The sequence below is a fragment of the Ceratotherium simum genome, chromosome 10 (assembly GCF_057802395.1).
Source record: "Ceratotherium simum simum isolate JZ-2026a chromosome 10, ASM5780239v1, whole genome shotgun sequence".
NCBI classification, from domain to species: domain Eukaryota; kingdom Metazoa; phylum Chordata; class Mammalia; order Perissodactyla; family Rhinocerotidae; genus Ceratotherium; species Ceratotherium simum.
In genome coordinates, this window is record NC_141909.1 from 17,122,770 (window position 1) to 17,148,108 (window position 25,339).

The 25,339-nt window shown below is 35.5% G+C and overlaps 1 protein-coding gene across 8 annotated transcripts in view; it reads right to left on the minus strand.

Moving 5' to 3' along the window:
- GPC6 (glypican 6) overlaps positions 1-25,339 on the minus strand; it is a 1,052,395-nt gene that overhangs the window by 320,811 nt on the left and 706,245 nt on the right. For all 8 annotated transcript variants that reach the window (XM_004423108.3, XM_087435928.1, XM_087435930.1 and 5 more), the window contains one exon: positions 17,786-17,951. In XM_004423108.3, coding sequence (XP_004423165.1) covers positions 17,786-17,951 — 166 coding nt within the window. The remainder of the gene's footprint in view (positions 1-17,785; positions 17,952-25,339) is intronic.

Sequence of the window (25,339 nt, forward strand, 5' to 3'; positions counted from 1 at the left end):
TTCTGAGTCTGTTCAAGGGGATCCTGCATGATGGAGGGGAGCACTTTCTCCAGGACACCTCCGCAATAAGCGAGCACAACCCAGTCAGTTCTTATAAGACCTCCACTATAGATGGCTGGTAAGCTACCGAGTATAATTTTGTAAAGGAAATTCTGCAAACGTTCAAAGCAATATGGCCCAGGTTTTAGTTTTATAATTCAGAAAAATCATCTTATCCAAATGGAAAGAATGAGTGGCCTGTGTGCAACATTTTATAAATGTTATGTTTTGATCAAGAACCAAAAAGAAGAGTGAGTTCACGGTTACCACTGTGGGAGGGATCTGGAGATCAGTTACTCTAGGTCTGTAGTTCACAGCAGATCTATTTTCTTTGACAACCCCCTGGGTGGAGGGTAGAGCTGTGGGGGAGTTGCAGCCTATAGGATACAACATGGGCTTTGCTTTGGACAAACCTGGCATGGAACCCTGGCTCCGCCACTTAACAGCAGCATGACGTTGAACTCTCTGAGGCTCACTTTTCTGCTCTGTAAAATGGGAATAATAATTTCATCTGTCTCTTAGAACTGTTTGGGTGATTCAATAAAATAATGCAAAAGAACTTACTGTTGTTAATATTATTAATTTATGTTATCAACATCCTATTCTGAAACTTACAGGGCCTATAGGAGGTTTTGCTTGAGCAGATGTGAGCATGGTGGTGGTAGAGGGCGTACCTCAAGGTAGGGCCATTTTCTTGGAAAACCACCCGGTTTTAGTGCAAGAACCTCTGAATGCTGGAGGCCACAGATTTCTACACAACTAACAAGTGGCCGAATTGGAACTATACCTTAGGTCTCTCCAGAACCAAAGTCCACAACACTTCCCGTCTATCCTGCTCCCTACCTCTTTTAAATATTTTCACTGTATTCCACAATAATTCCTTCCCAAATGGGCTCTATTTCTAAGTTTAGTAAGAATTTTGCAAGTTTCTTTTGCTTAATTTTAACACAAATACCATAAAATAAAAGTGTTTTTAGGTGTCTCATATCTACCAATGTCTGCAAACACTTGATCATCTTAGCATCTATTTGATATTTTTTAATTAAAAAAAAACCTTCTGGTTTTAGGTTTTAAGAAACTAAATTATACAAATGTTAGCAAAACATTTATATTTGGTATGTGCATTTAACCAGCAATTTCCTAACTCCCAAAATATTTATTTTCAATATCCTGCTTGCTTTTTATGGTCTATCTACTCTATTTGAAATCTGTTCAATTTATATAGCTAGTAAATTACTTTTCCATAATTGCAGTAATTACAGTCCTCTTCATATGCTCATACTTATTTCTCAGAATTCTGCTACAGGAAAACATTTGTGATGAAGTCCAGATATGTTATGAGAGTTTAGGAAACAATAAAAGTGTTTCCCTAATATTCAAAAATATTATTTAAAAATAAATTTTCTCTATTAACAGGAGGTGATTCATAAATTAACATATATCTCACTCACATTTAATCCATTAGGAAAGTTTTTGAATTATCTTTGTAGGAATATCCTAGTAAAAAAAAATTCCTCATGTGATACTCATGTGAGTGAAAAAACGTTAATTTATTCAGTTAAACAATATCAAAATGATAAGAAAAATTAAATTAAAAAATACTTTGATATCATTTCTCATCTATCAGACTGACAAAAATGAAAAAGTATGACAACACATTCTGTTGGTGAGGCCGTGGGGAAATAGGCTTTCGTACTAGTAGCTGGTGGGAATACAAATTGGTACAAGTCTTCAGGAGGAAAATTTGGCAATATTTAATCAACCCACATATGCACTTATGTTTTGACTCAGCAATCCCACTTCTAGGAATCTACCCTAAAGATACACCTCCAATGATACAAAAATACACATGCACTCAGTTAATCACTGTAGCATTATTTGCAATAGCAAAATATTGGACACATCACTAATAAACCATGCTACATTTCCACAATTGAGTACTATGCAGTTGAAAAACAGAATGAAGGAGAGCTCTATGAATTGATCTGGAATGATTTCCACCACTAACTAAAAACAGCAAAGTGCAAAAGAGTATCTAGAGTACGCTAACCTCATGTAAGAAAAAAGGAGCTATAAGAAAAGACACATACATCTGCTCAGTTGTGCAAAAGATGCACAGGAAAGAAAAACCAGAAACCAAATGGATTGACTCACCTACAAATGGTGAGTGAAAATGGGATGGAAAGAATGGAGGAATGATCATGGGTTGGTATGGATAAGAAGAGAGTGACACTTCTCAGAATATAAATTTTTTGTATAGTTTTGAGACTTAGAACTTATGGTAAGTTTTCACATTCTACCCTCAAATAAAGAAATAATTAAAATCAAGGATGTAGGAGAACCTAAAAGGAAATACAAACAGCAAAAAGTAAAACTAATTCTATTACCAATAATTAAGATAATCACTTTCAAGAAGACAGGGAAGAAAAAACTAATCTAAGTAACTTTGAAAAACTATATTTTGACTGGATACTATAAAGACAAAAAGAACTTTATACAAACACTGTACTCTGGCTAGTAAATATGTTTCTTAAAGAGGTATGCTTAGCACCTCTAACTTATGTATATAATAGGATTGAAGAAATACATTAATATATTGAAGATCGTGAGAGCCAGATCTGTCAATGTTAGGGAAAGAGGTTACAAACAGGAAAAGAAGGCTAGAATGAACTTTGTGGTGTTGAATGGGAATCAGTATGAACTCGTGGATATATATATATCTCTCTCTCCATGAGCAAAAGAGAGAAAGAAAGAGAGAGAGAGGGATAAAGATGGAAAAATAGTTAAATAAATAAATTTAAATTGTATGTGTGGAATAGAGTACATATATATATTTCTTAGCTCTTTTTACAGAGGAATTTTAATAGCAATGATACTCCAGTAGCAATGAGCACACCCAGTGCCCAGATCTTGTTTTCTAGTATCATCCTCCAACAAAAGGAACCAGGGCTTCTTGAAGAAGAGATTCATTCCAGGACTGGAACAGGGAAAATACAAAAAGAGCCTGGAACATCTTGTGATGGCAAAAATGAGGAAGTGCCCAAAAAAGGATGGGGAACATGTCAAAAAGATACAGGATCCAGGGCCAGCCCTGATCGCCTAGTGGTTAAGTTCGGCATGCTCCACTTTGGTGGCCTGGGTTTGCTTCCCAGGTGCGGAACCACATCACTTGTCTGTCAGTGGCCATGCTGTGGTGGTGGCTCGCATAAAAAAAAAAAGAGGAAGATTGGCAACAGATGTTAGCTCAGGGTGAATCTTCCCCAGCCAAAAAATAAAAATAAAAATAAAAAAAGATACAGGATCCAGCTGTAAGGAGCCCAACGTACAAACCTGGAACAATTTGAGCAACAAAGTAAATAATGATATAATTGGATTCTACCCATAGAACAGAATAAATATCACAAGTCCATATTGATATAAATATATAATTGAATAAATAAGTAGTTGGGAGAGAAAAAATCCAATTTTTTGGAAAGGATTCCAGTTAATATTTATAGAAGGAAAGAAGGAAATACAAAATCACCATTAGGAAATATGACAGTAATACTATTGTAGGCAAGATTCTCTTATGGATGCTAGACTAGCATAAGTGGCCAGAAGCCTGAGGAGAAAGAAGATACTAACATAGACTTCAAGTATCTTCCCTTAAGTATGTATTACCAATAGAGGAAAAAAATAGTAATTTTACAGTGGAGAAACCCAGGAGACACTGTATATATACCCTAATATCATATATGAAGATACAGCATCATTTCTGTGGTATTCTTGCCGAATGCATAACTTCAATCTAATCGTGAAAGAACATCAGACAAACCCAAATTGAGAGACATTCTGCACAATAAATGACTAGTCCTTATCAGAAGTGTCAATGTCATACAAGATAAGGAAAGTTGAGAAACTGTCACAGATTGGAGGAGACAAGGAGACAGAACATCTAAATGCATGTAGGACCCTAGTTTGGATCCTGAAACATGAAAAAGATAGACTGGTAAAATTAGAATGATGTCTGTAGTTTAGTTAATAATATTATATTAATGTTCTTTCCCTGGTCTTGATTATTGTATTATGGTTATGTACGTATGTACGTTGTTAACATTAGGATAAGATGAATAAAGTGAAGTCTGTACCATTTTTGCAACTTTTCTATAAGTCAAAAATTACTTCAAAATAAACATTAAAAAATAATTTGATTTCAAGCAGATCAAGATTGGAGAATAACCATTTGTAAAGCTATTTCTTTACCATAGTCCCTAGGATATAAAGCCCATATATCAAGCTTAATGCATATATATATATATATGTAAAAAACCACTGGTAAGTAAGAATCCTCTAATTTGGAATTTTACTCATTCAGATACGGGCTTGGTAAAAGTGTCTCTTTAAGTGATCAGCAATATGTATGTTCAGGAGAATGTTAAGATATTTAAATGAAATAGAGAAACCCTCTTAAGTAAAAACGACATTCTAGTTATGACTCCTTCTTATTTCTTAAAGGATAAAAACTTCATATATGATATTATGTGGCAGACAATAGGTACTCAATAAAACTTCAAGCCTAAATCTTAAAAATAAGTCCCCAAATGCCTTCTAGAAGGCAATAATTTGATGTTAGTGTCTTTATTCGCTCAATTAGTGTAGATACTGCAATTTTCCTGTATAAATGGATACAGATTTATCAGGAAGGATTACAGACACTTTCCTGAACTGCCGTAGAAGCCCTCAAGTGGCCATTTGTCTGCCGGATTAAGAAGTTTCAGATTAAACAATCTGATTTTCATCTTGTAATCAATTCGTCGAATGAGGCTTATACTTTATCTTTTTGCATTTCCAAACTATTAATTTCTGCACCTGAAAAAATGCCCAGGTGTAGCTGTAAATTAAACTTATCTTACATTTTAAAGGTTGATTTAACAAGTTTGTGATGAACATAAGCAATCCATTGCTCAGTGATCACAGATCAAATGGATAAGAATCAACGTATGGCACAGCAAAATTAAAGCTATTTTTTAAAATCCTGAGGCACTCAAGAGAAATGGACATTCATATCTACCAATTTTGCATGGAAATTAAATATATCCTGAAACTAACTTCTTCAAAGTGAATTCAAAGGAAACATAGTAACTATTCAACACAATTCATTGTCAGATTTTTTTAATATTGCGTGACCACTGTTAAACTATTTGAAATTTTGATCTCAAAACTCAGGACTCCTGTGTGGGTTAAAAAAAAAAAATGTAAATCCTCCCGAAGAGACCGGAAGCCTGTATGCAGCCTATAGGCTCAACCTTCAATCAGAGCCACACGCTGTGACCTCAAATTATTGTTCTCAGGCTTGACCTTTCCTCTTACTTTGTTCTGGCAGCTTTCCAAAGAGGGACAGGTGGTTTTAGGGCATTTTCTCGGGTTACAAATCAAATAATATTTCATGGTTTTCACTTTTAATGGGCTAAGCAGAAGGCATTTGACAAAAGTCACTATAGAGGTTTGGAGAAATAATTTATACTCTAGGGTATTCTTAAATCAGTAACTTGGCAATATGGGATTCAAAAAAAAAAAATCTCACTGCTCCTTCCAATGTTGCATTGCAAAAGCTGCATCATGTATGTTCGTCTTGCTCCTTGGGGGACTCCAAGTTCAGAAACCGATGAATAGACTACATTGGTCCTTACATGTTGAATTTTCATTGGTCACAACTATGCCACAAGGCATGCAATGAGGTAAGGGGCTGCTTTCTGATACATGGCACACTTGCCAGTGAAGGAAATGCTCTTGGAGTAAGTTTTTTGTCAAATTAACAAATTTCATGCCTCAACGTGAAATTCAGATCTTGGCTGTAGCCAGAAATGAACAAAGAAATCTTAGATTTCATGCGTTGAGGATTACAAACACCAAAGCCAACAGAAAATAAATTTCCTCTTGGATTGACTGCAATTATAGAATGTCAATGAGCATGATAAATATGATCATCAAGGAGTTCCTGAATCAGGAGAAAATATATTTTGAGGAAGAATCAAGGCATATATCCTTTGAAGCATTATGTTAGGTATTCTCATATTTGTACAGTTGACATTGTAACTACACTTAACTAAAGAGGTTGGGGAGTACAGATATAGGCTTATTCTGAGAACACATATTGATGAGCAGGCTGTTAAATGTTTAACATTTAGGAGTAAAGACAGCATAATTACACAAGGAAGGAACATACAGGCACCTGTGTGGTATCCAGGAGAGGGGATTCTGGGCACAATCTGTTGAGGTTGATTCAGAAAGTTGACCACAGAGCCATTTGGGTTGTGGAAACCCTCCAGCGGTTCTTGGCATCCCCAGCTCATGTGCTAGGAACGTACTCCTATTTTCAACATCTATTTGGACGTTCCCATTTTTGGTACCATTGTTCCTCAGTTTCAACAAACCCTAAACAGATTGAAGAAATCCATGTTTGCCATATACCAAACTAGCCTCTTTATTTACTGACAGCACCATCTTTCTTTTGTGCACTTATCTTAGTCATATCTGATGTATTTCTTTCTTTGCCCTCTTTGTTTGGTTGCCTATATTTACACGTGAAGTCCTATCAATGTTTATTGCCAACTCTACCATTAGGGCTGTCTTCCTTTCTTAGATGACCACGCTCAGATGCCCTCTCCAGTCTCACAACCACTAGTCTCATCCGTCTGAATCTATCCTTTACTTGGCTGCTAGATTACTACTTAGTTCCTGCCACTCCCTGGATAAAAATACCCTGTGACTTGTCATTGCCTATGAGACAAAGAAAGTCAAGTATTTGGCCTGACTTCCAAAGCTTCAACAGTCCAGTCCTGACCAATCTTACCTCCCAGTACATGCCAGCAAGTATTTTCAGCTAGACTATTTCATCACAAGCACATCATGCTTATTCTTACCTTCATACTACTGTTTTCCCACCCTGGTGTGACCAAGTACTTATTCACCGGAGCAAGGGCAAGGTCCATCTCTAGCGGGATGGGTCCTGCCTCCCAGGGACTACTGCAAATCCAGAAACACAGACAAGAAGAAGCCTGCATGATGAGGTGCACGTCTTCTAATCTTGTCCCTTCAGTTCTTACTGATTAACTATGCTCTCACCCTTTTCCCTTGGTTTTCAGCCTGTTCTTGTTATCTCTTTTGTTTGCAAGTTTCTGGTGCCTGATGTTCTCTTGCATCCCTGCCTACTCCGCTGCTTTCTATTTTCTACTTTCTATTTCCTGTTCATACCTTTACAGGTCATTTTCCAGAACAGGAAACCACAGTGCTTCTCCTTCTGTGCTACCTTGGTGGACATGTCTTTTCTCTCAGATTTACATGCATTGTCTAGACTTAATCCAAACAATGCTGAGAGGTAGGTACTATTATCTGTAGTTTATTGATGAGAAAACTGAGATTTATGAAGTTTAAATACTGTTCCCCAAGTCACACACAGATAATAAATAATGGAGTCAGGATTCATACTCATGCAGCGGCTCAAGGACTATTGCTTTTAACTGTGTCTTCACTTAACCAAACTACTACTTTGAAAGCATACATTTCATCTCTTTGGATAATTATAATTTCTCAGGACCAACTAATGCAGTTTTTATTTCTTTTGTGTATACCATATGCCTAGTCTAGATGTAGGCACAAAAAGGGCATCTAATAAATGCCTTTTGAAAAGAATCGGACATATTCGGATGCTGAGCCACATCAGGGAAATTACAGGTATTTTGATGGTTTAAACTTGCATTGTCCAATAGAGTAGCCATTAGCTACATATAGTGATTAAAATTTAAATTAATCAAAAATAAATATAATGAAAAATATAGTTCCTCAGACAAACTAGCCGCATTTTAAGTGCTCAACAGCCACATGTGACTAAATTTAAATGAATTAAAATTAAATAGAATAAAAATTCAGTTGTTCAGTCTCATTAGACATATTTCAAGTGCTAATAGCCACATGTGGCTAGTGGCTACTATATTCGACAGTATAGACATAGAACATTTCCATTGTTGCAGAAAATTTTATTGGACAGTGCTGGCAATACTCAATTTCCCCCAACATACCCCAACAATCCATGTAGCCAGAGACTAAGAGTTACTTCCTAAACACTTAGTAGGCATTAATCTGTTCAGTGGTTAAGAACCTGGGCTCTAAAGCCAAGTCCTGGCATTGCCATTCACAAGTTATATGACCTCAGACAGGTCACTTAACTTATCTGGTCTCAGTTTTCCCATCTGTGTAATGGAGGTCATAATACTGACTACTTAATAGGATTGTTGTAAGAATTAAAAGTGTAAAGTGATTACAGTATTGCCTGGTATGAAGTAGGTGTCCAATAAATGTTACCTATTATTACTACGTGTGTAATGTTCTCCAAATGGAACCCAGAACCATAGAAAGGGGGGAATAAAGTTTCTTACAACTCTCTCCTAGTTTTAGAATTTGGATACTATGATTGTAAGTGAGTAGCAAGACACATTTAAACTTTCTCTCATGGACAACCTCAGGAAGTCTATATCTGGATCTTCAACCAATAAAGGGGAGTAATAGGCCCACATTAAATTGGGTCACCAAGAACTTGACAAATATTTTATATTCAGACACAGTGATTCAATAAAAGATACTACAAGGCTGTTTGTAGGGAACATGTGTATTTCACTTTGTGGAGTCAGCTTCTATGCATGATCCACAGCCTCAGAGTGCACTGTGTATTGGTATTTGTAGAATTATTCCTGAGCAACACTCTTAGGACTATCGATGATTTCAGTTCTCCCATCTGGTGGGGTATTACACATAAATTTTGGACCATGGAATACATTTCTATGACTATGCTAATATAGAAGAGTTTGGGACACTAAACTGATTTAAAGATAAGGGACTAATCCAATAATAATCAAGGACATGGAATTTAGAAAATCAGAACACACACACAAGGGAAAATATCAAGAGCTCCAAACAGCCTTCACTAACTGATTGTTGTGGATTTTGAAAATACTCTCCCTATTGAAGTCAAAGGATGCTCTTATAGATGGTGGTCCTGCTTCCTCTGGGAAAACTGACTTCAAGCTGGTGTGGAACTACTGGAGAGACAGACATAGGGCTGGGAAGGACAGGGGTCACTTTCTGATTCTGTCAATCTTAAAACTTCATCAGCTCTGGCAGTCAAAGGAGTGGTCATTGTTACTTCTAAAACTCTCTCACATCTACTAACTTACTCATCCCACTCAATATTATTCTTAAGCCTCTCCTTAAATCAGTTAATTTCAAGAGCATTGAAATTTTAGTGGTGAATACTGACTGGCTTTTTTGACACTTAATTATCAGTGTTATCTTTCCAGAAGATCCCTGTACCTTAAAGAATAAAAATGTGATGCATGTAGATATTTCCCTTCTTAGAGTAATGTCATATATTCAATGACTTAGTTTTCATTTCTCTTTCTAATTTTCACTTCTTCAGAGGTTATAATAAAGGAAATTCTTAGCGTAGCAAATTATTTAAATCCATGCAAAGAAAAAAATTGAGGACATATCTTTTTTATGTGGGATTTATATATAAGCTGTTATTTGAAGGACAAGGCAGATTTCATGCTCTATTTTAATTTAAATTCTCTCCTGGCTATCTTACCAAGTATCTGTAGGTAAAAGAGTTTTAAATAAGTTATAAGTTCAAAGTTTTCAGTTTCAGTTTCCCAGAAGTTTCAATTACTCCCAAGGACATTTATACTCATCTCCTTTTTAGAGTAACCAATGAAAACATGCCTTTAACCATCAGAATAATTCATGAGGCCATCTCTTCTAACCTGGCTTCCACCCTTGGTTCCATGGAGGGTTGTTCATAATAAACAAGCCACAAAGACTACAAGATGAAGAGAATAAGATTCTAAAGGTCTCTTTTATAATTGCGAAAAAACACAAGCATGAGGAAAATCAAAACTAATTTCAAAAATGACTCAAACATAAAGACATGATCAGCAGTTCTACTCTTAAGACATTCATGAATTAAAGAGGTTTTTAGAGCAATTGGAAGATATATCTATATATGCCTATATAGAGAGATTTAATTATATATACACATAATGTAAATGTTATGTTTATGGGAAAAGAAATCTAAGTACCCTCATTAACACTACTATTAAGATATTTTAGTAAAGTGTTATAACATCTCACAAAGATGTATTATTAAGGTTAAAATAAAGCTTTTCACTTTAGCTGCTAATCAGGACTTTAAGAGTGATCTAAATGCCTCAAGAGGTAACCTCCCTCCTCCTTTTATTCTATTAAATTAGTCTCTGCATGAAGGACTTTTTGGTTATGATGGCCCTGGGGCTTGTTATAAGTTTGCTATTTGTGGATAGCCTTGTGGTTTAATGTTTTCTTTAACAATCCACTTACTTAGCTCTGTTTATATTTCTTATTTTCTAGTTTCTACAACACAACTATTTCTCCTATCTCATGCTCCTCTTATCTCCTGAAATTGGAATTGTTAAGAATACCGCTGGGCTAATGTTTATAGTGTTTGATATTTACCTGGGTTTCTGGGCCTTCTGAAATCTATTTGATTCCATTCTAAAGAATCATCAAATATTTTCTCTTGGCATGCCAAAAGCCAGAAATCTTGGGTTATATCTTGAACTTGAGAATGTGACAGTGAAAAACTATCACGCTGTTAAAATCAGATGTCAGTTATTAAAAACAAGTACATTTGATATAATTAACAAATTAAACCATTTATCTATAGAAAATGTTGAAACTGAAATGCAAATTCAAAGCAAAACACAAAATCCCAAATACAACGAAAGTTCTCTATCCCCCTGAATCATTTTGATATGGTCTGCTTGTTCCTGGTAAACTAAATCCTTCTGTTGCTGGTTCTCTAGAAATTGGAGAGCTTGACAATGCATAGGAGATATTTCAGTGAACTTCCTATTATAAATGGAACATCTTGTATCCTAAGGAATTGTCTGCAGTATTTGCAAAAATAGGTATGCCTCATTACAGGCCATTGGTTGGTGTCATATTATATTACACCATCAATTCCAATTTGAAAATCTAGTTTAGAATATCATATTTGTAGTCATCAATAAATAGGAAATGGAAGGATTACAATTACAAATTCTATAGAAGTTGAGCATGTGGGAACTGGAATAGACGGATGCACGAGGGTTGGCATTGGGGGTAAAGGAAATACACACATACCTTAGAGTGACTACTTGTCTGTTACACCAAGTAAGTTTAGGTTTGATGTGCTTTGTCTGCTTTGATCCATGGGAAAATCTACTTGATTCAGAATAGAAACTGCAGTCTTCTGGATCCCCTGGGCTGTGGCCTCAAGATCAGCATTAATAAGTGTTCAGAGGTTGAGATGTCTGTCTCTGTGTTTGCTGAATAGCCTTATGCATTATACCACTGGTAAGGCATTAACCCTATTGTACCGCATAAAAATACTTCCACATATGCAGTGTTCAGAGGTAAACTATTTTCTAAACACAGGAAATTGATAACAAATGCAGCTCATGAAAGGCTGCTGAGTACCAGCCAAGTGTTTTCTTTCTTGCTTTCTTTTTTTTTCCCAGTGAGTAGTTAGTCTGCTTCTGCATTCTGCCAGCATTACAGAGACAACACAGCATATGATAAATGTCCATGAGAAATGAGAAATATTGAATCAATGACTCTAAAAGGAAGGCAGGGGGTTAGGACGGGTTAGATTTCAACTGATAGAAAGTAAAGTGTTTTTGTTTTTTTGAAAATCTTTCTTGCTGCTTTTAGGAATGCACAAGGGCAAAAGCAAGTTCTGTAGCTAACAGTGAGATCAGATTCTGAAATAATTGCTTTGGTTTTTGTTCCTCAATTTAAGAGTTGTGTTTCTGGCCTGTATTATTGAACAGGCTCTTTTCTTATACAAAGAGGAGATGAAGAAACCTTGAAAGCTTGCTGCTAAACACAATTCTTAAATTTTTCTTTCTCTGTTTGAAAGGAAATAATTTTCTATATTTAGGGTCTGGAAGTTTTTGAAACATGGCGATTCAGGATATATCAGCCAGAGTTATATCACATTTACCATGAAATTCTACATAACTAAAAAATTTCTTATCAGATTTATATTACAGAAGTTCATAACTAAAAAAGTCTTTGAAAGAGGAGTATCTTAGACAAATGTTTAAAATAGTTCCTTGTGTTTACTTCATATCCTTCTGAAACACAACATCACACAGTCCTGTCCATTTTATGAAAAGATAACCCAAGTTTACTTACTAGAAACAATAAATGTTTATCTAGCAACATTTTTCCCAAACACAAAGTTGTGAAAAGACTAAATATCTTGAGGATAAACAACTCTTACAGGTCCTAAGAAAATCATTTTTGCACCAAAGTAGCCATTTATTACCTGACACTAGTCATTTGACCGACCTAACACAGCTTCCTTGCAGCCGGCTCTAATTTTCAGCTTGAGAGCAGCTGTCACAATGAAAGAACCAGGTTCATTATCTGATTTGTTTCTGCCATCCCTGCACTCATAGAGTCCATTAACAACAGGGATATGTGCTTTTTAAATTACTGAATTAGTCATACTTCCATTAAAAGAGTAGACTTACCAAGTAAAATAGAACAGCCTCTTAATACATTTCCTTCCATTTCTCTGTCTAGTTGTTTCCATTTATTCCATTCAAGAAAACATATTGAGCCCTGTTCTCAGCAAGCAGGACCTTATCGGCTCTATCCCCAGGCTTAAACTAGAGCAAGGTCCATACTAGGCACTCAGTAAACATGTGTTGGATTAATGAATAAATGAGAGGATGAATGGATAGTATCCACCACAGGGTCTCCTGGAATGGCACAGATATAGTGCCCACCTCGGGTTTCATGTTTGATGCTCTCATGCCAGTTTCCAATCTTTGGGCTGTCTTAGACTTCATTTTGGATAGTTTGAAAGGAGGAAGGAAGCACAGAACATTTGATACCACTGGTTTATCTGGTCTATGAATGCCCGAGGCCTAAATTAAAAATACAAGCTACTCTGCTGCCTTCACCCCCGACACCCCCTCATTGGAAGGCATCTATACATCAGGAACTCAACCTTTTCTTGACGAAAATTATCACAAATTCTCCAAATCTTATCAGTTCAAGTCAGTGGCAGCAGTGGTGGTGAGACCTGATTATAAAACACTAAAAAAATAAAACAAATAAGTATTTAAGAATCACTGACGGAAAATGCTAAACGTACTGAAATTACCACAGGAACTTGCGAATATTTGAGGCCTACGCTGTAACAACTACATATGTTATGGCTATTTAACATCAATTATGTTTGACAACACTAATTCAGTATGGTCTTATGTACTATTTTATTCTATACTTACCAAGTCAAGGCTTCCCTGATCCCCCAGACTAGGTTAAGTTCCCCTGCAGAGTAAACACTTAGCATCCTGTGCTTCTCCTTTCCTAACACTTTATCACAGTTGATTATAATTAATTTAACTACACTAAATTCCCTGAGGGCAAAAAAATGTACGTGCCTAGAGTACTCAATATAGTGAGTTGAATTCATACATTAAGGGGCCGGCCCCGTGGCTTGGCGGATAAGTGCGCGAGCTCTGCTGCTGGCGGCCCAGGTTTGGATCCCGGGCGCGCACGGACGCACCACTTCTCCGGCCATGCTGAGACCGCGTCCCACATACAGCAACTAGAAGGATGTGCAGCTATGACATACAATTATCTACTGGGGCTTTGGGGGGAAAAGTAAATAAAATCTTTAAAAAAAAAAAAATTCATATGTTAAGATTATTAGGACCTTAATTAATGGGATAGCCTAAAAAATTAGGCTACTATGTCGGGACAAAAACATCCGCAGGTCTTACTTTTGCGGAACTATAGAGATAATTTTGCCCTATACTTGCAGCAATAAGCATCTTATAACATTTTAGTGATAAAAAATATTACAGAACAAACTAGAATCTCTGCATTGTGTCTCACCAACATTCACCTCCCCACACTCACAACCCCTTTTATTCTCTCTCTGGTTCTCACAGTCTGTAAAGTCCTGGAAGGTACCAGATGTTTAGAGGAGGCTGTCCCACACATTCTAGATTTTAAAGTAGAAGCAAGATTTATTATAGCTGTATAAATGTAATTTCAGCCTTAACTTTTATGCTCACGAGCCAAGTGTAATGAGCAACATGGTCCCCTGTCAAATAGAACAATTCTTGTCCGTGGAATGTTTGTATCAATGCTGAACACTAAAAATAACCACAGGATGTTACTGAAACAATGAGTTCTGCCCACAAACTGTTTCCCTCTAGGAAATTTTAATTTATGTAAACATTTTTCAAGAAAAGCCTTTTGCATGCCAGGCTGGAATAAGTTGGTATGAATATACAGCAACACCCGGGTAAGTGCCTAAGCAGTGACGGTCAACACCTCAAATTACATTTTTTTCCTACCACATAGTTTCTAATAGTGAGAATAGACTAAAAACCACTCTTGCGTTCCTTCCAGTCCTGCCTAGCCTGGGTGTGGCGCAGCATGCCCATTCCTTTAGGCGTAGCGAGTCGAAGTGCAGCTTGACGCTAGGCTGGGCTTTGTACTGGGGAATCCCACTTGCTCCTAGAGCGCAGCTGAAAGTTGCTGGCAGAGGTGAACTGAGGCTTTCAACTACTCTAAAATGGGTCTAGCAGCATCTTCTTCAAAGCTGTCAGCAACTTTTCAAAAAAAGCTCTTTATATAAAAAGTGAAGAGTTCTTCCTTTTTCCTACAATTGTTAATTTGTAAGACTCTTTTGAACACTGTCTCTGTGCAGGGCATGGAGTTAAACTTCCTCAAGGAGGACTATGAAAATGCATCCTAAGTAGATTTCCTGATTTTTTTTTTTCTAGGATTAAAAAAAAAAACTACAGAAGTGAATGGAATGCCATTGGGGTTTTTCTTGAACACTTAAAACATTTCATTTTATCAGTGAATTGCTTTTCTTTTGACATGATGCAGACACCAACTGAATTCTAAATAGTTACAAATCACTTTCAATTAATTCGTGGCATTGTAAAGATCATGAAAATGTGCCACCAATTTGATTCTTGTTTTTATTAATGGTTGATCGCATGCCACTGTTAACATTTTATATGAGCACATAATAAAAACAACCTATAAAAATGCATAAAATGGGACATTAGTCTAGCAGATAGAGATGGCATGCACAGTTGACAGCAACAAGAGTGAAGTGTTTGATGAAAAGATTCTAGAAGCCCAGGAGTGACAGTTGCTAACCAGAGACAGGGCTGCAGGGGCTAACCAGAGACGGGACTATTAGATACAATTTTTGTTGGATTTCTGATTTGCTCACTGATCTTTGCTGCTGCTTTCATGAAGAATGTAACACTGTCATCTTGGATGTATATGTGTGGCAAAAGGAGTTGGCACATTTGACTAATTCATGTAATAAATTTGTGAACTAACACTTCACATTGGGACAAGTATTAGCAAGAACATATTTTGCTCCATAAGTCTACATTCATGGTTAATTCTCAATGCCATAGAAAAAACAGGAGAAAGAAAACTGGAAAGATTTTCTCAGAGATCTCTAGGACTAATAAAAAAAAAATAAGATAGAGCAAAAAGAGGTATGAAATATATGAACGTAGGACCAACCACCAGATTCCCTTTTCATTAAAGTATATCCAACACATGGTTGGTTCAAATTTTAGTTTTTAACTCAAATGATTTTCCAGACATTCAATTTCACATGGAATGGTACCCAGGAAACCCAACTGATTGAAAGTTTAAGGATTTGATTTATGTTAAAACAGTCAATCAGAACTGAGGATAAAAAGCCAATTAAGAAGTCACTGTTGCTCTTACAAGTTTAAAAGCCTATCTTTTCACTCTTAATCATGACCTGCTCTAAGTAACAAAATCCACATGCCCACTCTCATCAATAAGTTGCAGGCTGACCAAAGACAATTTAACTGTGCTATGAATTAGGGCAGTTTCAACCAAAAAGTATGAATAATCTTTATGACTCAAAAGTGATGCTATCACGTTTAATCTGATTTTTAAAATATGCAAATATTTTTTAAATTTCTTGATGACAGTACTTTTTTTTGTCAACTTAAGTTTTCTTTATTTATAATTTGCATTTAATTTCCAGATTTGTTTTAATTTTACCACTCTAATAATGTGTAATTATAAAGTTGTTTTAGTTTAGGTTTTATGTATATAAGTGACAATATGATTACACCAATATAATGAATTTGAATTATTTTTTCTTTTTGAATTGTATATGCTAATGAAGGATGAGAGTACTTTTTTATTAGCATTATTTGGGTAGGGTGTCTTTGCCAAAATTAATCTAACTTTATATTTTAGAAGATCAAGTTTATTCTTATTGCTTTTTTTTATTAATACCCCCTCCAAAATCTTAGCAAAAAACAAAAATCTTAACAAAGAATCATACCATTTTTTAGTTAGAAAGATATCTTAGCAATTAACTTTTTAAAAAGTCCCTCATTTTTCAAATGAAATAACCCAAGATCATACAAACAGATTTTCTCCTCCCACGAGAGGGAGAGAGAATGGCATTTCAATTGATTCTTTCTGAGATGATTTCTGAGATTTTGTTAGATGACTTCCATTTGAATCTATCCACTCTAAAATCTTTTTAAAACACTTCAAAACCATTTTCTCTGGCCTTGCTAAGGATAATAGTGTGTTAGTCAATGGGTTTCACTGCCAAAGCTGAATGCCTGTAACGTAAGCACATCTTTGCACCATGGGCTTAGGTTTCTCTGCATTCCAACACATCTTAGATCTTTTTCCTATCCTACCCAAATCTTACATGTCAGAAGACTTTACTGGTGCATTCTGCTTTAGAGGTTTGCATAAATGATGAAGGCCCTCTGAGGCTGACAAATGCCACAGTCGTTTGCTCCACTCGGCTTGTCACTATGCAATTGCAGTAAATGCAATTGAAAGTACTTTTATTCGAAGGTCATTTGACAGAGGGGGAGAAAACACATTTACTCTTTCAAGGCCTGTGTATTTTCCTGGGAGAAGCCTGCCTATCAAGTTTGTCCTTTTATCCTTGGGTAGCTGTTTGGGAAATATCTTTTGGCAGTGTAACCCACTGAGTGATTGTTGCAACTCAAGAGCAGAGCCGTGATTCACAGAACTTCCTGCATCTCCCCCTTCTGCTTTCCTCCCGCCTTCTCAAGACTGGAGGGCTGTTTCACGCTTGTATGCTTAAGCATCCTTCTCCACAGAATGAGGAAGAAAATTTGCATATTTTAGAAAAAATATTCAGCTATTTTCATCATAGATGTTTAAGGAGGGAGTTGTTTACTAATATCTGTGACTATGTTGAGGTAATACAAATAAGAAATAGTACTGTGAATGTTTTTTTACTAGATTCTTTTCTAACGTGTCCCTTCTCATGAAGGCTCACAGAAATTCAACAAGATTACTTTTATCTTCCTCCAATAGATCAGCTAATTCAACACAGCTGGCTTGTACAATCTTTAACAGGAATGTCTCTCACAAGATACAAGGAAGTCTTATTTTTCAGGATTAAAAAAAGAAGAAAAAGGCAAAATAATGTTTATAATTTGCTGAAAGCTGTTGTTGTTTTTAATCCTTTTAGTCTCTACAAGTCATCACAACTTCGGATCTGTCCATCAGGCATCAAAAACCCTTGCTGTTCCCACATCTCTGTTTGATATCTACGTCATTGCAATCTATGTCATGGATCCGGTGAAATGCTCCTTACCTATAAACAGATTCCACTCTGTGTCGAGATCAGCCTGATTGGCCAGGCAGCCCTTCATGACGTTGAGGCAGTAGTTGTTGCAAGGTCTCACAGTGGGAAGCCCTCGACAGTATGGACAGTACAGCATCTTCATGAGAGCACGGATGCATCCTGGGGTCGGGCTGACCTGTAGATTTTGATTGAAAAGAAACAGAAAATCAGAAATAAGAAGATTGGAAGGGAGAAAAAAAGAAGTAACTCATTTTCTCTTTCAAAAATAATGTGAAATGGCTCTGATTAACTTTTAGCAGTAGAAGGCTAAAAGAGCCATCAGAATCTTAACCCTTTGTAATACTTGATCTTGAAGCCAGTCATTTCCTGTTAAATACTTCTGTTTGGCATAATAATAATCAATTTTCTTGAAATGTCCCCATCAACATTTTGATATCTATATCATTGTAATTCATCCCTAAAACCTAGACACTGTTTCACTGCAATAGAACATGAAATGAGATAATGCATGTGAAAGCAATTTGCAAAGTTAAAAGCCCCATAAAAATGTAGGTATTATTAAAGTTTAATGTGACACCTTTAGAAAATTTTCCAACTGGTTATATGACCCTGTTTCTAAAGGAGGTTGGCAGATACACTTCCTTTGTACATAACTTTTTAAAGGGGATCGATATCAACTTGTCTGGGATTTCTGAGATCCAGGCCTGCTTAGAAGAACTGGGCCTGCCAAGGCACCATCTTCAAGCATCTCAAGCTTTGCAGTTCTGGGAACTTTGTGGAAAAGGGACTCAGTGTCGAATGGGAGGAGAAATCTTTGCAGTGATTCAGAGGAGCTACTAATCAGCTGACAGTGAAGTGCTATTTGCCTTGAATAAGAAAAGTGCTCGGTGCTCCTAAGTTAATCAATTCTAAACCAATAATGCCTTTTTTAGATTCACTGAAAATTCTAATTTGACTTCATGTGGAAAGAATATTTAAAACAATATGGACCAACAAAAGAAAAAAAATACAGAAAGCTCTTTCTCATGACTAGACGCAAACATTATTGTCGTACTTGTTTGGTTGGCTCCATATAATTTTGGTGTTTTAGTCAAGTAACTATATGTAGCTGTTCTTGTGTTCTAGATCTGAGAACAGGCCTAATTCGTAGCATTTGGATCTCTTGGAGAGTTATAGCCTTTTCAGACAGACCTGGGTCCAGAGGTGACCTTTACATGTCAAGAACATTCAGATACTATCAAAGCATAACATCAAAGTAAAGGTGGGACAATAAAAGATATTTCCACATAAATGGATACTTTCAACAACTATATCTAATCATTGTCATTTTATCCTTTACCTAGAAACCACATTTGAAGTTTTTAACGGGAGGTTTTGGTTTTTGTAACATTTTCTTAACTTTATGCTGTGTACTGACAAAGTCCCTAATGCATTATTTCAAGGACAGAAGCCATTTATTTATATATTTAGGCACTGACACTTGCAGTTGTCCTCTTGATTTTTTTTTTTTTTGCATTTTCTTTCCAAAATTTTATGATAATTTTCAAACATACAGAAAAGCTCAGATTGTTACAGAGGACACCCATATCCCCAGTCCTAGATTCTACATTTAACGTTTTCCAACTTGCTTTTTCACACATCTATCCATCCTTCAATCCACCTTATTTTTAAGCATTTCAAAGTAATATCCTTTTGATTTTTACTTTCCCTGATAATTTAATGTTGGCTGTAATGAAACAGAATTAACTTGATCAACAATAGAAAGTTAGCATATTACGTACTCCAAATCGAATAAATGAAGTAAAATACGATTGGCCTTTCTTTATAAAGATATTTAGAGAATGGTTTAGTGTCCATTAATTCCAAAACTTATTTTTCAGGAACAAAACACAAACAGAAAATGAGAACAAAAGTGAGGAGTCTGGTGACTTTTCTTTTGAGCACGCATTAGTACCACCATATCATCTTTTCCAGATGGTCTACTTTGTTGAAAATGCCAAATTTTATCCACAATTGAGCAGTATTGTTTAAAAAATTTCTTTTATCCACATTTATCCCAAGCCATTTGCAGAAAATAGAGAAAATAATTCTGTATCCTCCATACAGAATTAATATAGAATTTCAAGTTCTTGTACATTTTACTTATTTGACATGATTTTAGTCCTATAAACCTTTGTCCACAGGATTTTGTTTTCCATAGTCTTGTGATTTCTCTCCTGATCCTAAAACCCTTCTCCAGAGACCTCCCCTATTTTCACCCGAGCTGGCTGAGCTATTTCTTTCTTTGACTCTTGGATTCTCAGTTTTCTCGCCACTGTTATTATATAAAGCTTTGCTTCTTCTCACTCAGTGCACAGGTATAAAACCTGGAGCATGAGTCAATATTGGGGATGCAAATTTGAGATCTGTTGGACAGCATGGACTGTCTTTTTCATCGTTATAACCTGCACTGCTATGTATAGCATGCACATCGTTATAAGGTATTATGCTTACGATTTAGGGATTCGATAAGTGTTTTTTAATTGAATTCTTTGTTGTATTTCCCAACTTCTTGGACACATTGATATTCGAAGAAAAGAAGGTACAAGATAGTTTTATACATCTTAGCATTTAATTGTTGCTTTTTAACTTTGTTTTGAAAGGTTATTGATTACATTAATTCCAAAGCTTTGCTTTTTTTTATTGTGTTGGAACCAGTACAGTTTTCTCAGTCTGACATTTCAGAAGAGTCTCCAACTCAGGGTAGCAACCAACAGAGAAAATTGAGCAGCCTTAATAACCTAAAAGAACAATGTTGTTCAAGTTAATGTGGCTCTCTCAGTACTTTTGGAAATGACATCCTTTCTGGTCAAATAAAGGGCATTTGAAGAAGAGGAAAATGGAGCGTGGAGGGTCACAGTTGAAGCTTTCATGTTCACAGACCGTAGTTTTTGAATTGACACACCTGCATGCTTGAATTAAAATTAAAAAATCATCACTTCAAACAGAAGACTTTTAGAAGTAAGCCTCTGAAAAGATTGTTTTAAATGACCATTGCGTGAAGGGATATTTCTACTTTTAAATGTTTAATAGTGTTTTGTAATTGGGCTGTAGCTACTTTTAAAAAATCTTTTTATTTTGAAATCAATAGAGACTCACAAGAGGTTGCAAAAACAGTCGAGTCCTGGCTATCTTTCACTCACCTTCCCTCAATGGCAACATCTCATACACCTGTGATGCAATACCAACACGAAATTGACAGGGTACATCGTTGCTAACTAGTTTATAGACCTTATTGAGTTTTCATGATTTTTCCAACCTGCATTCAATTGTGTGTATGTGTGTATGTGTGTGTGTATACACTTCCAAGCACTTTTATCTCTTGTTTGGATTTGTGTAACCACACCATAATCCACACACACAACTTTTCCATCACCAGAAAAGAACTCCCTTGTGCTACCTCCACCCCACCCTCGTCCTTGTCACCTGGCAATCTATTTCCACTAATCTATTTTCCATCTCTATAATTGTGTCATTTCAAGAATTTCATATAAATGGAATCATATAGTATGTAACCTTTTGAGTTTCAGTTTTCTTTTTTTTTCTGAGCATAATGACTTTGAGGTCCATTCAAGTTGTTGCATATGTTAATAGTTCATTCTTTTTTATTGCTGAGTAGTAGTCCATTGTTTGCATGTACCAGAATATTCACTCATTGAAGGATAGTGGGGTTGTTTCCAGTACTGTGCTATTACGAATAAAGCTTCTATGCGCATTCATGCACAGGTTTTTACATGAACATAAGTTTTCTTTTCTCTGGGTTAAATGCTGAAGGGTGTAATTGATGAATCAATTGACAAGCGATGTGTCGGTCCCTGCCTGGGATCTGAACCTATGAACCCTGGGCCGCTGAAGTGGAGTGTGCCAACTTAACTGCTACGCTACCAGGCCGCCCCCAAAACAGTGTTTTTTAAGTGAAAAAAAGAGTAAGTTGATGATGACAACATTCTTTTTTGTACTTATTTGTCTTCTTAGCTAACTTTTACATATTGCCCTACACCACTAGTAATCTCTTGTCAAGAATTCACAATATTAGGAGGAAAAAAGAAAATAGTCAATGGTTCCTACTCTTGGAAAGACAGACACAAGTTTATGAGTCCACCAAATAAGATTTCAATATGAAATCTTTGCATCTCAGGTTTAGTCCTTCTGTTATCTTCTTTTGAAACTGTTTGTGAATAATGAATGATATAAATTATTATTTTATATTTGATATTATAATTGACTAGTTTTGAGGAATAATGATACAATTTGAGGAATAATAATACAATTTATACCTAAGGTTCTTTGTAACATAACTGGAAAATAAATAAAATAATATAAAAATTATTCAGCTCTTAGTTTGTGAACTTGTGATTTTTTATTATTGTTGTTTGTGTTTCTTTTTTAAAAGGTTAAAGCAAGATACATTGAAACATGGCAAGGAATAAGAAAAGAGCCCTTAATAAAGCTGTATTGGGAGATAGGACTAAGACTTATCTACTTGGCTAGCCATGTGTGTCAGGATGTTACAGCAAGGAATTCTTACATTTTCTAAATGCAATTTGAGGCATAGCATACCCTTAATCAAATAATAGCAATTCATTGCAGGTCGTTAATATACTTAAACTTTCTGTATCTGGACTAACATTCACGCATTGGTGCTCACATTAGCAATTCCTAATAGTAGCTAATGTAAAATGAAACTGTCTCCTCATTTATTTTTAAAAAGCAAGAAAACATGTGAAAGTTATAAATCTATATTTATGAACATATATGTAGCAAGTGCTTGTTTCTATGGAAATCACATAGTCAAAATAATAAAATAAACATATCTGTCCTATGCTCCCAAAAGACAAACAAGTTAATGTAAGTGAATTATTTAGCTAGAGTAAAATCAAAATGTGTTTTTTAGCAAGAGTCGATGCCATCCTCCACAGTTTCTAATCTATAGTCATATTAAATGATGAGATGTTTCTACTCATCATCTTAATACATTACCAGATTCTGAAGTCTCTTCTGAAGCCCTTAAGAATAAGTAAATTATATTCAAAGTAGTTTTCATGTTAAGTAACTTTAATTGTAATTCTTTAACAATCAGTAACCCGAAAATAGTCTTTGTAATAAGTTCTTGAGAACTTAAATCTGTTTCATCTTTGTTCACTCATGCAACTCTCATTCATCTAACATTTATGGGGATGAATAAAGAGAACTTGTATCAGCATTAGGATGCTTAGAATACATTCATTTCCAGATCATTTCAAGGGAAAATTATCTGTTTTGGTGAAGTGCAGTGTAAAGGGAACCCGTGAGAAGGCATTTAGCTCATTTACTTCTCACAATCGGGGAGTAGTGGTTGACAGGGAGAGCATCTGCAGGAAGTCATGTAACAGATGTCTGTAAGAAAAGCATGGGCGGTGAGTGACCTCAAAGAAATGGCGGAGTAAGGAATACCAAGAATTGGTCGTTCCACTGAAGCAGCCTTTAAGCTAGCAAAAAATGACAAAATTAACTTTCTTGGAACTCTGGAATCTAATAAAAGAAAACTTACAGCAACCAGGAGAGTGCTTAATAGAGAAAGCGAATGCTAAATTTCAGTAAAAAAGCATTGCTAAATCTCAAGTCTCAAGAAATTTTAAAAGATTGCAATCATACACAGTATCTTCTCTGAACACAATGGAATGAAACTAGAAATCAGTATCAGAAGAAAAACTGGAAAATTCACAAATATAAATTTTAACCACACACTCTATACAACCAATAGGTTAAAGAAGAAATCACGAGGGAACTTAAAAAATACTAGATGAATGAAAATGAAAACACAACAAAGACGTATAGCCATAAATGCCTACATTAAAAGAGAAGACAGATCTCAAATCAATAACCTAATATTATACCTTAAGGAACTAGAAGAAGAAGACCAAACTAAAATCAAAGTTAGCAAAAGGAAGGAAAGAGTAAAGTTTAGAGTGGAGATAAACAAGACTTTGGTTTTAGTTTACTCTTCTTATTCTAGTTCCATAAGGTATAAAATTAGGTTATTGATTTCAGATCTTTCTTCTCCCAGAAGCTGGGAGAGAGGCATGGGATAGTCTCTCCTTCTGAGCCTCCAGAAGGAATCAATTCTGCTGACACCTTGATCTCAGACTTCCAGCCTCCTGGACTGTGATGGAATAAATTTCTGTTGTTTTAAATCACTCAGTTTGTGGTAATATGTTTCGTAGACTTAGAAAACTTACACATATACCAACAAACTAGATAACCTTGATGAAATGGACTAATTTCTAGAAATACACAAACTGCCAAGACTGAATCATCAAAAAATAGGAAATATGAATACACCTATAACAAGTGAAGAGATTGAACTGGTAATCAAAAGACTCCCAACAAAGAAAAATTCTGGATTAGACGACTCCACTGGTGAATGCTACCAAACATTTAAAGAAGAATTAACAAAAATCCTTCTTAAACTCTCCCAAAAAAAGATGAGGGAAGATTTCCTAATTCATTTTAAGGGACTAGTATTATCTGATATCAAAGCCAGACAAAGACATAATAAGGAAAGAAAACTGTAGCCCAATACCCCTTATAAATGTAGATGAAAAAATCCTCAACAAAATACTAGAAGCTGAATCCAAGAGCATATTGAAGCGATTATATACCATGACCAAGTGGGTTTATCCCAGGAATGCAAGGGTGGTTCAACATAAGAAAATCTATTGATATAAGAAACCATACTCATAGAATAAAGGAAAAAAAAAAACCCAAATGATCATGTCAATTTGATGCAGAAAAGGCTTTTGACAAAATCCAACACTCTTTCATGATAAATATAAACAGAAAATTAGGAATAGAAAGGAACTTCCTAAACATGATAGAGCATTTGTGAAAAACCCACAGTGGACACAAATAGATTTTCCTCTAAGATCAGGAACAAGACAAGGAAGCCTGTTTTCACCAGCGCTATTCAACACTGTACTGAAAATTCTAGTTAGAGTCATTAGGCAAGAAAGAGAAATACAAGGTATCCAAATTGGAAAGGAACAATTAAAACTATCTCTAGTCACAGATATATATATATATATATATACATATAGGAAATCCCAAAGAAGTCATTAAAAAAACTGCTAGAGCTAATAAATGAATTCCACAAAGTTTCAGGGTACAAAATCAATACACAAAAGTCCTTTGAATTTCTAAACACTAGCAATGAACAATCTGAAAAGGAAATTAAGAAAACAACTCTATTTACAATAGCATCCAAAAGAATAAAATACCTAGGAATAAATTTAACCAAGAAGGTGATAGAATTTTGCACCAAAAACTATAAAACATTGCTGAAAGAAATTAAAAACATAAATAAATGGAAAGACAACTTGAACTTACGTAATATTGTTAAGATAGCAATACTACTCAAAGTAATTTACAGATTTGTTCCAAACCTTATAAAAATTCCAACAGTTTTCCCTTGCAGAGATAGAAAAGCCAATCCTTAAATTCATATGGAATTGCAAGGGGCCCAAATAGCCAAAAACATCTCGAAAA